The sequence below is a fragment of the Microtus pennsylvanicus genome, chromosome 11, assembly GCF_037038515.1.
Source record: "Microtus pennsylvanicus isolate mMicPen1 chromosome 11, mMicPen1.hap1, whole genome shotgun sequence".
In the NCBI taxonomy this organism is placed as follows: Eukaryota; Metazoa; Chordata; class Mammalia; order Rodentia; family Cricetidae; genus Microtus; species Microtus pennsylvanicus.
Window position 1 is genome coordinate 59,272,732 of NC_134589.1, and position 14,707 is coordinate 59,287,438.

The 14,707-nt window shown below is 43.1% G+C and overlaps 1 protein-coding gene across 4 annotated transcripts in view; it reads right to left on the reverse strand.

Annotated features, from left to right (window-relative positions):
- The window catches only part of Specc1 (sperm antigen with calponin homology and coiled-coil domains 1), a 277,277-nt gene that overhangs the window by 12,166 nt on the left and 250,404 nt on the right, over nucleotides 1-14,707 (reverse strand). For all 4 annotated transcript variants that reach the window (XM_075992242.1, XM_075992243.1, XM_075992244.1 and 1 more), the window contains 2 exons: nucleotides 6,816-6,932; nucleotides 35-94 (listed from right to left, as the gene is read on the reverse strand). In XM_075992242.1, coding sequence (XP_075848357.1) covers nucleotides 35-94; nucleotides 6,816-6,932 — 177 coding nt within the window. The remainder of the gene's footprint in view (nucleotides 1-34; nucleotides 95-6,815; nucleotides 6,933-14,707) is intronic.

Genomic DNA, 14,707 nt, shown 5'->3' on the forward strand with positions numbered 1-14,707 from the left:
AAAATATCAAAAAGGTACAAAAGAGGATACATACCAGACTGGGTTTGATGCCCACACTTTCAGCTGCTTCAAATGCCAACAAGAGATTCCGTTTCTGTATCAGAAAGACAAAGACAAGGGATGAGAGCAGGGGCAGCATGGATACTGCAGATTGCCCACTGTGAGGAATCAAGCAATGCCATGTCAACCGTGCAGACCAGCTCTGTCTCGGCAAGGAAAGCGTAGCAGGTTACGACCGCCACTGAGGAAAACAACACTGACTGACATCTGACTAAAGACAAAGTTTCATTTGTGGCCTTTTCAAGATTTACAATATTCACCATGTTGTGCCTCTTCACAATGTCACAAATGACAATCAAACTGGGTGTGGCACTGATGCACTTCTGACTGAGGCAGGAGGATTATGAGTTTGAGGCCAGACAGGGCTACATAGTGAGACCTAGTCTTTATAAAACTACCAAAGTCATACGTGAAGGTAGTTACATATAACCAAATGAAAAACTGTTTCTTCCCCGGTCCTAACTCTCAAGACAACTGCTTTCTAGTTTGTCATTATTTCCTGTAGCGACTTCCAGGTGACTGTGATTTTCTCACAGCACTATTTAGTGTGCTCACATCATGGTGAGCCTGTGGCAGTCAGAGGACAGCTTGCTGAGACTGAATCCCAATCTTTCCTTGCTTTTCTCCTGTAGTCTGTGCTGATTGGTGACTTCTCTGACTGAGAGAACGGCCCCTCATCATCTGGTTTTTGCTTGTTGTATTCATCCTGGTGCTGGTGTGAAATCCCTAACTCATTGCAGCCTGCTGCTTTTCTGTCCTCACACAGAGAGGGTCTGGTCCTTGTATTGCTTCTCACTTTCTCCTTTTCAAACTCTGAAGCTCTTAGCCATTACTATTATTCAAAGAAGTCTTCCTGCCCCAGGAATCCCCCAGAACCTCTGATCAACTGTAGGGTTACACCCCATCTCCCTGGAGAACATTCTTGAGAAAGGCTGTAGAGGAGAAACATTTCCAGATGTGTTCATACAGAAAAATCCTCTTTCTACTATCATGCTTGATTAAGAGAATTCTTGGACAGGGAATTCTAGGCTGAAAATACTTTCCTCTTAGAACAAGAACAGCACCGTTCCCCAGAATCACCGAGCCTGAGTTTGGGCTTTGTTCCCAGACTCTCCTCGGCTATTGTCTGACATCTCTTTGTACAGATAATCTAAATTACTTGTCACGCCATCTGCCTCAATAATTCATATGAAAGTCACTACGTTTTAGAAATTTAACTAGATGTTTTAAGTACCACTAAAAAGCACGGTCACAGTTTATGTCCTATGTATAATTTTACAATTTGATTCATTTAGCTTTCTTTTTCCTTCCCCAGTACTGGGGATTGAACCCAGGCCTTATGCATGCCAGGCAAGCACTTTACCACAGTCGCATTTAAATTTTATTTATTTATTTATTTATTTATTTATTTTGATTTTTCGAGACAGGGTTTCTCTGTGGCTTTGGAGCCTGTCCTGGAACTAGCTCTTGTAGACCAGGCTGGTCTCAAACTCACAGAGATCCGCCTGCCTCTGCCTCCCGAGTGCTGGGATTAAAGGCGTGCACCACCACTGCCCAACTCGTATTTAAATTTTATACATAAGCTGGGATGCATTTGTGGCCCCAGCTATGTAAGAGGCTAAGGGAAGAGGATCACTGGAATCCAGGAGTTCAAGTCCTTTTACGTTTATAATTTTCTATTTTTCTGTTTCCCCATAGTCTTCATTCTGCCCCGTCTAAGCATCTGGCCCTGGGTCAAATGGTTCGGCTCGACACTGAAGTCAACTTGCTGATGTATAAATACTGTCAGAGGAAAAGCAGACGTGCCTATGCATGCTTTCTTCTAGCCTGTGATGTAACCCTGGGAAGCAGCAGAGCCATGGTGATACTGCCCAGTCCAGCAGCCTTCTTCCTTGACACCTGGAGAGATTGATGGACAAGAGCTGGAAATCTCCCCCTTGTTTCTGTGATGCTGTTCTGTTCTGTGATGCAGAAACGGGTAAATGGGCCCGTCCAGCCCACACTAGGGGAGCCACCCCTGTTTTGGTGCTAATGGAACCTTTGTTCTTATTTTAAAACCCTTTGGTTAGGCCAGTGTTTAGGTTACACTACTCAGGAAGCTGAGATACAAACAGTTTTTATGGCTCATGAGATTGTAATGCCAAACTGGTTCCTAAAAAGGCACACCATTTTCAGCTCCGATAATCATGTTCTCCCTCACTCCCGTGTATCTTTACCTGACAAATGTGTCAAACTAAACAATGCATTTTGATGTTTTAGTTTATTGGGTTACTAATAAGATCTAAAGAGAAGGCGTTTCTAAATCAAATATTTTAGTTAGAATTCTGCTAAGACCCTCTAACAGGGTCAAATGAAAGTATGTTTTCTAAGAACCTGAACACAGGATAAACGGTCTGTATTGGAAAACAGCCTCAAAAAGCTCTGAAACAGCATAGCATGGAATACAATGGGGTGATTTTTTTTTGTTGTTGTTGTTCATAAAAGTGATGTTTGCTCATTTTGATGGAGGCGGGACAACAGTGACAAGGGGTCATCATCCTAATGCCCTCCCACTATGCACTGTTGTGGCTGCTGTGCAGAGGCCAGAGAGCAGAAGAGGGATGCCCAGTGAAGAGGCTGGGGAGCTCTGCCTCGGTGGAGGCTCTGTCATACAGGTGGGGACAGAGTGAGAGGCCATTCATTCTTCAGTGTCTGCTGTGTATGTGTGTGGCGGCAGGGGTCGGGGGAGCGGAGAGGGGTAAGCCTGAACCTCCTAGCTCAGAATAATCTGTTCCCGTCTGATGCAGACCTTGGTCTCCAGATTGGCTGGCAGGACTGTATTGCTACAGTATGTTTCTGCTAATAAGAGGGAAAAGGATTTGATTCATATTCATATTCAAATTTTGATATCAACAGAATCACTTTCTACTCAATAACCTGACTCTGGGCTGCATGGAAGAGCTTCATATGCTGACATATGGAGACTGTCCTTCTAATGAAAACAAAATACTTTACTGAAATCTTCCAGTCACTGTGATGTACACCCTGTGATTGAATATTCCTTTACTACAAGTTATCCTTGCCTATTTGAGACACCACCTCTTGTAGCCCTATCTGGCCTTAACCTTACTGTGTAGCTAAGGCTGGCACTGAACTTCTGACCTTCCTGCCCCCACCTCCTAAGTGCTGGCTTTACAAGCATGCACCACTGTGCCCAGTTCTTACTTTTAATTCTGAACTAGTTAATTTTCTTTGGTGCTGGGGATAAAATCCAGACCCTCATTGATACTAAGCACTGGCTCTACCACTGAGCCTAGATCCTTTAACATATTATTTTTATATTTCAATTTTAAGGGATTTTTACAAACATTATATTTCCCTTAGTACCCTTCTTGATATTATTCCACAAGGTACAACCACCCAATCGATGACCCCCTTATGCTGAGTACATATATAAGACCATAGGGCAGAGTCTGAATCATGTTCATTCACCTCAAAGGGGCTGTAGAAGTTATGCTTTCTTTGAAGCCCAACCTCAAACATGTCCCTTCTGTGAAAGCCTGCCCAGTGGTACTGTCACCTCAGGGAAATTACCCTTATTAAAAGCTCCTCACATCCTCAGTTGATGCTGTAGTGATGGGCTTTGGCTGACGCGTCATTTTGACAATCCTCCTCTGGAATGGACGGAGCTGGCCTTTCTCAGTGCATCCCCACCCCTTCTCATGACATCCTGAGCTATAACCAGTGCTTCTCTACTAAGGGTGCAGGCAGTAGCCATTGCTTCTCCACTTAGGGTGCAGTCAGGAAGGGACCAGATATTCATTCAGGGAGTAGTGGGCCAGTGGTAACCAACAGACCTAGGTGCTGGAACTCAAACTCAACTGGAGTTGACAGGGGAGCTGTGAAGTCAAACAGGTCTGCATATGACACTCCTGGCACATGATATTGACTCCTTAGTTGCCTTATAATGGTCCATCACCACTGGCATTTCTTGATGACATCACCAGAGACCCAGAGAAAGAAACTGAACCAGATGGGAAATAGAGGCCCTTGTCCTGTAAGAGCAACAGAAACAAGAATACTGTTGCCAGCCTGCCCTGATGTACAGTTCTACATTTACAGAAGGCCACTGGGCAACTGGCCGGGTGCTTGGTGCAGGAGTCTCAGGGATGCAGAGTGAGACAGGGTTTTGGTCACTAGGAAGCAATGCTCATGATACATTGTGAAAGCAAACACTCGCAGGCCCATTATTTTCCAACAGATCTGAATTGACTTAATGTCAAAGAAGCCAGGCCTGTTGACTACCGACAAACAAGTCACTTTCAGGAAGACTCACATTTTAGAATGTGTGTGGTCGTTTTAGGAAGGTTGTCTGCTGATTATTTTGAAATTTGTTATGTTCACTATTGACGTAATTATTTTTGTAACATCGCACCAGAAAGGAAGACAGAGGAAAATCAAAACCGTTCCTAGGTGACAATCAGATGCCCTGCTATGCCCTTGGCCTCTGTGATGGCTGAAGGTCCGGTCCCCACTCCACCTGGCTCTAGTTCCCTCTGCTGGGTCCTCTCTGTACTTCTCCTGTGCTTGGACGGGGCTTGAGTGTCCCGGAAGGTTCGTGTGCTGAAAGCTTGGCCAGCAGCACACGTGTTAAAATGAACCTTTAGGAGGAGGTAAAGCAGGTGACTGGGAATCTTAATCTCTGAGATCAGTGCAGTCCCCTTGGGACGCTGATTACTCCCTGTGAGAGCAAATTATAAAAAGAGCAAAGTTGGCCTCTGAATCTCTCTGGCTTCCTGCCTCACCATGCATCCCTCTTCCACACATGCTTTCGCTGCTGTGATACCACCTACCCACTACAAGATCCTCATGAGAGGCCAAACAGACATGACTGCCTCAATTTGGGATGTCTCAAAGCTCTAAAAAACCTCTTTTCTTAACAGCATATACAGTCTCAGGTATTTTGCTATAATTATCAAAGTTGCTTAAGATGGTTCCCTTAAAATCAGGGGAATTGGCTCATCTTCAGTTTTACGGCTTCACACGCCATCTCTAGCTGCCCTTCAAACATTATTGGGCAGTGCAAATTCAGAACACTGACTGCTTCATCTCAGGAAGTCCTACCAAATAACACGAATCTTCATGGATTTCGCCCACATCCATTCTTCTAGCTCCGATTTCCCATCTAAACTCCAGATTTGCTGCCTGCTTGCCTAATATAACACTTGAATATTTTAGACACCTCACACTCAACATGACACGCTACATATTTTGTTCTCCCAAATATTACATGATCTTAGCCTCTTTCACAATTTATAAGGCATTCCACATGGAAATGCTTTGAAAACAGTACTTTTTCATTGCTAGAAACTGAACCCAGGGTCTGGTACATGCTGGATTAGTGCTCTGCCGTTAGCCACACTGCCAGTCCTGCAAGATACTCTGTGATGGCTAATTTTTTTGTGATAACTTGGCTATGTCTGGAATTAATTTTTTTTTTCAAGACAGGGTTTCTCTATGTAGCCCTTTCTGTCCTAGAACTCACTTTGTAGATCAGACTGGCCTCAAACTCACTGAGATCTGCCTGCCTCAACCTACCAACTGTAGGGATTAAACGCATGCACCATCACTGCCTGGCTGGTATTCAAATATTTAGCCAGACGTGTGTGTGTGTGTGTGTGTGTGTGTGTGTGTGTGTGTGTGTGTGTGTGTGTATGCATTTATAGAATGTGTTTGCACGAATGCTTATATGCAGAGAGTAGAGGATACTTGTGGGAGCTGCTTCTCTCCATGTGGGTCCTGGTTATTAAACCCAGGTTGTCAAGCTTGGGAGCAAGTGTCTTTACCCGCTGAACCATTTTGCCAGCCTTCTAGGCAGGTATTTAAAGGATGAGATTAGGCAAGACATGATGATGCACACCTTTGATCCAGGATGCAGAGACTGGCAGATCTCTGTGAGTTCAAGGCCAGCATGGTCTACAGAGTTAGATGAGATTAACATTTACATTGGAGGATTTTTCATAAAGCAGATAACTCTCTGGAACATAAGTCTAAAAAATCAGGACCTCCATTAAGAGAAGGGAATTCTGCTACCTCTTCTAGCTCCATTCTTGGTACTGGAAGAGACTTTGAAAAATAAAGGTCACATCTAAACCAGGGTTTTCTATAGAAAGCAGGTGATAGGGTCCTATCAGCGACCAACCAAACTGAGACTCACTGTTCTTCTTGGTAACAAATGACATGCATTGAGAAGGGCAGCTGAGCTTAGGAGACAGAGGCAGGCAGATCTCTGTGAGTTCAAGGCCAGCCTGGTCTACAAGAGCTAGTTCCAGGACAGGCTCCAAGCTACAGAGAAACCAGCCTCTGCTGGGATTAAGGGTGTGTGGCACCACACTCAGTTAAAGGAAAACATTGAATTGGGACTGGCTTACAGTTTCAGAGGTTTAGTTCATTATCATCATGGCAGCATGGTGGCAAGCAGGCAGACATGGTGTTGAAGAAGAGCTGGGAGTTCTACATCTTGAGGCTCAGGCAACAGGAAGTGAATTGTTTATTACACTTAATGAAGCTTGAGCACAGGAGACCTCAAAGCTTACCTCCACAGTGACACACTTCTTCCCTCAAGGCCACACTTATTCCAATGAAGCCACACCTCATAATATTTTATGGGCCATTTTTCTTTCAAACTACCCACCCACCCTCCCAGAAATGCATTGCTACAGAAATTCTATTGGCTCTCCCGGAGCAGAAATGAGGTGGTGTAGGCAGTGACTTACTTTTTCCTGACTGTTCAGCTCCTGGTAGGGGATGTGGGCAGGCAGGTAGGTGTGTAGCAGAGCACAGAGGGCCAGCCCATCGCTCCAGCTGCTGCTGAAATTGGTGATATCAATGTTCTGTGGAGAAAGAAAAGCCAGTTCACCCACACTGCACTGTCAAAGACATGAGCCAGACAATGTTCCAGCGTTCACCCACACTGCACTGTCAAGGACACCACAGACAATGTTCCAGTGTTAACCCACACTGCACTGTCAGGGACACGGCAGACAATGTTCCAGTGTTAACCCACACTGCACTGTCAAGGACACCACAGACAATGTTCCAGTGTTAACCCACACTGCACTGTCAGGGACACGGCAGACAATGTTCCAGTGTTAACCCACACTGCACTGTCAAAAACACCGCAGACAATGTTCCAGTGTTAACCCACACTGCACCGTCAAGGACATGAGCCAGACAATGTGATACCGGTATCTATTTAGGTAAGACAACATAATGAACTGCATTTTTTGGGAGTGTATTTAACTTGGGTAGCAGGAATGGCCTGCTGTGGTTCACATCCATTCACAGGTATATATGTAAGGGAAGATGAGACCATGGGGAGTTCTTGCTTAATGGGGGATCCATTAAAGCCTAATATTAATCTTATCTCAAGTTATTCCCCTGTTGAGTTTTGTATATCCAGAATTTCCCAGACTGATTGGTCAAGGGAGAGCAATCACCACAATCATCCATCACCACAATTACCACCATCATGACCATCACCATTACCATCACCATCACCACCATCACTATCATCACCACCATCATTACCATCACCAACATCATTATAATCATTGTTACCATCACCATCATGACCATCATCACCACCACCACCATCGTCATTACCACCAACACCATCATCATTACCATCACTATCATCTCCATTATAACCATCACTATCATCATGACTACACATAACCCAACATCAAGCAGACCAGACAAAACATGAGCATGGAGCCCAGGCTACAACTGCTTCTGCTCTATATTCCCTTCCTTAACTAGAGCAGCTTCCTAGGGGCAAGAGAAACCTCAGGCTCAACAGTCTCCCGGCCAACCAGAAAACAAGCAAGAATCATTCCTCTGGTGGGAATGAGGCTCCTCCTGCAAGACAGGCAGTGAGTTGGGGTCGCTGCTTGACACACAGTGATAAGCAACGTTATCTTCCCAAAGATTTAATTTTTAAAAGATGTCCCCAGGCTGGGGAGTTGACACAGTGGGCAAGGGCATTTGCAGTCAAACCTGACCTTCTGAGTTCAACCCCCAGGAACCACATAGTGGACAGAGAGAAACGATTCCTGAAAGTTTCCTCCGACCTCCATGAACATATGTCACACACATAATTATAGTAACAGTAAAGGAGACAAGGGCTCAAAGTCTGGGATCCCAAACCAATGAACTCAAAGGTTAAAGAGAGACACCACAGGAGCACAGTCTAAAATGATAGAAGCCAGGCTAAGTGTGTTCTCTGCTGGAAGGAGGATCTCTTAGATAAGTTCTTTCCCTTTTGCTCTATTATATCCTAACTGCCCTCAATTCTTTGCTGCTCATTTACTCTGAACAGACTTGCCTCTATGGGTGTGGAAATGATTCCTCTGTAATAAAGCATTTCTCCTGCGCATCAAATTCAAAGGAAAAACCTCCACCCACCTGTAGTTCTAATCTGTGTGGCCATTTAGAATAAAGAGACCAGGGGGTAGAGAGATGGCTCAGTGGTTAAGAGCACTGGCTACTCTTCCAGAGGACCAGGGTTAACTTCTCAACACCCACATGGCCGCTCACAACTGTCTGTAACTCCATTTCCAGGGATCTGACACCCTCACACAGGCAAACTTGTAGGCAAAATACCAATGCACATAAAATAAAATAAATGCTAAATAAGTAAATAAAATGAAAAAGGCCAAAGCCATTTATACATCAAGTCATAGCTTGTCCAAACTTGTAGCCTCACAGTTCAGAATTGTTTCATCTTATTGTTCATTTTCTTTTTTTTCTTTTTCTTTTTCTTTCTTTCTTTCTTTCTTTCTTTCTTTTTTTTTTTTTTTTTAGAGCTTCTTAGGGTAGAAATCTTATTCCACTGAGAATTTATCTTCAGAGAGAGAAAGAGGCAACTATGGTATAGTTTAAATCTTGTTCAGCAATGGGGTCACATAGACCCCAAAACATTCATTATAGGCTATTGCCAATGACCGTGGTTACATTCCAGAACTTGACATTAAAACCCATTGCTGAAGATACTTCGTACTTGAGCCACAGAATATGAAAAACTCAAGCTGGTACTCAACTGGAAGGGGCATGCTTGCTTTCAAAGGAGAAAAATAACCATCATTCTCATCCAGTTGTGAATCCCGCAAGCTACAATGAATAACTGGCCTGACAAGATACACCTGCTGGTGCAATAGTGACAGAGATGCTACGGGAGTGACCAACCACTTTCTGATTAGTTCTAAAGCCCACACCGTGAGATGGAAGGCCATAACTAACACTGCTTAAGGGACTAAGAAGAACCTGAGGCTAAATAGGTCACAGGCCTTAGGGAACCTAATACTATTATTCTGCTAGAGTTAAAACAACTCCCAATGGCATATTGCTATATCCACAGATCAGAGCATCTCTCAACCTTCATCAGAGAAGCTTCCCTTTGCAGTGACGGCAATTAACACAGAGACCCTTAACTGGTCAGTGTGCAGAAAATAAGAAACTGTGGAGTGCCTAGGGCTAAATGGGACATGTGTATCATATCCCTACTTCCAAAGCTCGGGAGTCTTCATGGAAGGAGGAGGTGGGAAGATGGTAACTGAGTCAAAGGTGACATCAAGGAGACAGTGTTTTCCAGACACAATAGGGCAGCTGCACCTACGAACTCAGCAATTGTGACAGCACGTACAAGATCTTCTCAAGATCCAGCCAGACGAAATTACAACATGGGGTGGGGTGGGGTGTAAAGCTGCCATGAAATTCCTCCACTAGCTGAAGCGTTCCAGACACTGACAGCTGCTGGATGAGGAGAGTCCATTCTTTAATTATGTGACCCCTGGTAGCAGGTCCCATTCCCAAGACTAGCTCGGCAACATACACCGAGCTCCATGGGGAAAAGGGGCGGGGAGGGAGAGAGAGGGAAAAAGAGAAAGGGAGGAAGGGAGGGAGGGAGAAAGAGAGAGAGACAGAGACAGAGAGAGATCGAGAATCTTTGCTGGTTTTTTCATCAACCTGACCCACACAGAGTTAGGAGGAAGCACAGTAAACAATGCCTGCAAACAAGTCTGTGTGGCATTTTTTGGGGCGGTTAATGATTGGTGGAGGATCCAGTTTACGTGGGTGGTGCCATTCCTAGGCAGGTGGTCCTGGATTATATAAGAAATCAGGCTGAGCAAGCCACAGGGAGGAAGCCAGTAAGCATCGTTCCTCCACTGCCTCTGCTTCAGTTCTGCCCTCACTTTCTTTAATGATGGGCCTTGATGTGGAAGTGTAAGCCTTTAAACCCTTTCCTTCCCCTATCGCTTTTGGCCATGGTCTTATTACAGCAATAGAAATCTAACTTGGAAAATATATCTTGAAGTTGGGTGGGAGGGTAGAGAAGGTAGTTATGGGATGCGTGGGAGAGGGTGGTATATATTCAAGATGAATTTTGTTTGAAACTCAAAGATTTAATAAAAATTTTGTTACGCACCCTCCCACATACATACAAAATATCTTGGCTGGAGGAAAGTAAGTCCAAGAACATTTGGAACACAGAGAGTGTTTTCTTTCTATCTTTAAAAAAATTAATTCATTTTATTTCCTATGTATTAGTGTTTTGCCTGCATGTATATATGTGTACCATGTGCATACCTGGTGTCTGTGGAGGCAACTATAGCTATGGAAGGTTGTGAGCCACCATAGGTGCTGAGAATCCAACCCTGGTCCCCTGCAAGAGCAACAAGTGCTCTAAACTACTGAGCCATCTCTCTAGTTCACCAAATTGGTGTTTTCAATTCTTTTGTGGCTGTACTCATGTGTGCCTCCACAGATGCTTAGGGATAGAGTGTTGACAGAAAGCAGGGCATCCTGTCGGGTTTCTCTGAGGGCCTGGCGTAGGCAGAGGGGATGCTCCTCTCCACTCCACTCTAGATACTCTTCTAGCACTGACCTCTGTCTCCTTAGGATCATTACGGGAAGTCTGCCTTTATATCATTATGGGAAGTCTGCCTTTATATCATTACGGGAAGTCTGCCTTTATATCAATCATTATGGGAAATCTGCCTTCTATTTCCTTGGACTCCAAGCTACTACAAAGCCTCAAGAGTTAGGATAAGTCTGATCCTGAGTAGCTAAAATAAAACAAAAACAAAAACAACAGAGGCTAATATTTTACTGTAATACTGTCTGGTCTCAACACAGAGAGAGGAAATTAGCCAAAAGATAAAATCTTACACTCTAAAATCATCCCACAGCTGGACCTACTTTATAAAAATCAAGGGAAGTGATCCTAAGCGTCTTATTTAAGGGTCAGTATGGCCGTTGGTAAAATTCCTCCCCTGGAGGAGATTAAACAACGTCCACTCCTCCTCCAAAGATCCCAATGACAAACTAATAAGGTGCAATTCCGCCAGCATTCACTATGAGGAAGCAATGCGTTAATTGAGCATACCGGCAGAGCGATGTGTGCGGGTTATAGGCAGGAGCACGGGTGGCCTTAAAACAGCCATACTGGGAGGTCTGCACCCAGTGGGGATGACAACTCCTCTGTGGCCACCTAGATGGAGCCCCCTTCCCAGTCCTATATACTGCTTGTCCCTCCCTGACGCCACATGCAATTAAGGCAGAATTGTACACACTTGGTTGGGAGTAGCGGTTAGATACTCCAGCTATGGTCGCCTAGCCCTCTCCACCTCTCTCCGTAGAAGAGAGAGTAGGCCATCAGTGAGTCCAGCTGAAGGAATCCTTTGCAAGTGAGCACAGCTGAACTCATGGGGACGTGGCAGTTTGGTGCGGAGGACAGCTCTGTGTAGCAGTGACTCTCTACCAGAATCAGTGACATTAAAGAAAGTAATGAAAGGAGAACACTAAGCCTCACAGGACACACAGAAACAAAGCTTCTTGTCACCTGTCCACTCTTACGTTTACAGCATGCCTCTAAAGAGGATGTTTGGACACTCAGGAGCATCTAGAATCCATGTTTAACCACAGACTTTGAGCAGAAAAACGAAACAAAAACCAACCATGACAATCCTTCTCTGAGGACCCCTGAAACAGCACTAGAAACTGGTCCACACTGGGCATGTCTACCTGTCTCCTATATTGAGTCTATCTTGTCTTATGGGGACTTCCAAGTCCAACTCTGTCCTTTTTACAGCGCCTCTGGTCTTCCGGCAGCCTTTCTGAATGAACACAACTTTTCCTTATGCTGGTCCTATTGCTCTGTTTTTCCTTTAAAAAAAATGATTTCTATAACTTCCTAACACAAACAACAACTGTTAGCCTAAGAACTTTTCATAGTACAGGAACCTCGGGCTCTACAGACTCAAAGAGACCTGAAGAACCCATCCCAGACACAACTGGAGGTACTCAGGGCAGACTGACAGATGACCAAAGACCCCTTTCCAAAGACAGAGATGGGAACGTCTCACCTTGTTATGTAATTATGTTAATTTGTGTTCACATGTGTTCCATGCAATTGTTTGCACATCCTCTGATGTTGGGACAACAGGAAACAGGACTCAGTCTGACCCCAGAATTTCCCCCAAATAAGGTCACTAATTTTTTTCTTTTTTTTTTCTTTTGGAGACAAGATCTTTTTATGTAGCCCTGGCTGTTCTGAAACTCACTATAGAGACTGGGCCGGCTTCTACCTCTCAGAGATGTCATACCTACCTTAAAATGTGTGTAAATGTGACTATTTGGGGGATGTACTTTGTAAGTATGTGCTTACAAAGTAAGGCATTCACTTTTCTTCTTGAAGCCCATTAAAATAGTATCTTTGAGTCTATTAAATGCCTTATAAAATCTCAGAAGGTCATTTGTTTAAGAAAACAACTTTTATTGGAGTCATAAAAGTTTCATTAGGTTATAAAATTTGATATTGGATACAGAGATTTTAAATAATGATTTCTTTCCCAAAATCTCTTTAAAATAATATCATTTCATTTATGTCATAGGTAACAAAAATAATAGGACATAAAAATGTTTCTTGTTAGTTGGGATGCCCTGGGTAAAGTATATTGTACATACGTGCTGGACTAATTGTGATGGATTTCTTTTTCAGAACTATTCTTTTTTTTCTTTTCTTTTTGAGACATGGTTTCTCTGTGTTGCGTTGGCTATCCTAGAACTCGTTCTGAGACCAGGTTGGCCTTGAATTCACAGAGATCTGCCTGCCTCTGTCTCCCAAGTGTTGGGACTAAAGGTATGCACCACCACTCAGCTTTCCAGAACCATCCTTTATATATATAAACTGTTAAATATACATGTAAAATGATAATGTTTGTCAAATATTTGTTAAATTTCCTGTCATGGTGGGGATGATAGGAGACACAATACCAACAAACAGTAGTATTAAATAGTTGGATAAATTTATATATAATACAATGGCTGAATTATTAAATATTAAGATGATAATAATATCTTATGTTTCTAAGGTGAACTTTAACTTACAGTTATTACGTTGAGATTAAAATTCACTGCCTTGGGGCTGGAGAGACAGCTCAGTAGTTAAGAGCACAGGCTGCTTTTGCAGAGGACTGGGTTTGAATCTTAGCACCCACACAGGGGTTATCAATGTGTCAGTAACTGGGGTTCTAGGAGGTCTGAAATCTCCTCTGTCCTCCAAGGATACCAGGCATGCATGTGGTATTCACATAAAGGCAAAACACTCATACATGTAAAGTGAAAATAAATCTAGCAAAATAAATAACCAAACATCAACGAAAACAACCTAGTACTTTCCTACATGTGTGCTCTCTACCTTCAAAAATTGGGGTTTTCAAGATTTCTAGCTTGTGCAATTTAAACTAAAGGTTTAAAATTTTCTTTTAGTCAGGCAATCATGGCATGCACCTTTAATCCTGGCACTTGGGAAGCAGAGGCAAGAAGATCTCTGAGTTCGAGGCCAGCCTAGTCTACAGAGTAAATTCCAGGACAGCCAGAGATACAGAGAAACCCTGTCTAGAAAAGCAAAAGGAAAAGGTTTTTGTTTTTGTTTTTTAAAACCAAGACATTGGTGTCTGCTTGGCCTGCTTTAAGCTTTATCAACAGTCACACAAAGTCCTATGTCTTTAAGCTTATTGATTTTCTAATTTATATCAAAATTATTTTTAAATAGTTTATAAAAGTACAGATGTTTTTGGGCAGGTATGGTGGCATGTCTTTAATCCCAGCACTCAGGAGGCAGAAGCAAGAAGATCTCTGAGAATCTGAGGACAATTTGGCAGTGAGACCCTATGTGTAGTGAGACCCTGTCTCAAAAAAAAAATTACAGATTTTGGATTAAGAATTGTTCATGCCTTCATAAAATAGGATATAACCAACAGTCTAACCTAAAAGTGCCAACATACACAAAATCCTTAGCAGTCTTACAGAATCTATATGTTGTATTTATACATTCAACTTCCTTTAAGTAGTGTACTTTAAAAAAAATTTTATGTTTTGTCAGAATAATTGCTCATAGTTTCTACTAAGTGTGTCAAGCTTCTCATTAACAAACTGAGTCTTACATCAGGCTCTATCTAAGTGCTATACAACAGTTCAATTTTAAAGAATGATTTGTTCTCCAGTACTGGTATAATGGGCTTTCTGGGTACTTAACCATAGTTGGAGACCTATGTTAATATGGAAAGAAACCAAAATTTTGGTCCTTGTCCTATGAGGTCAACTT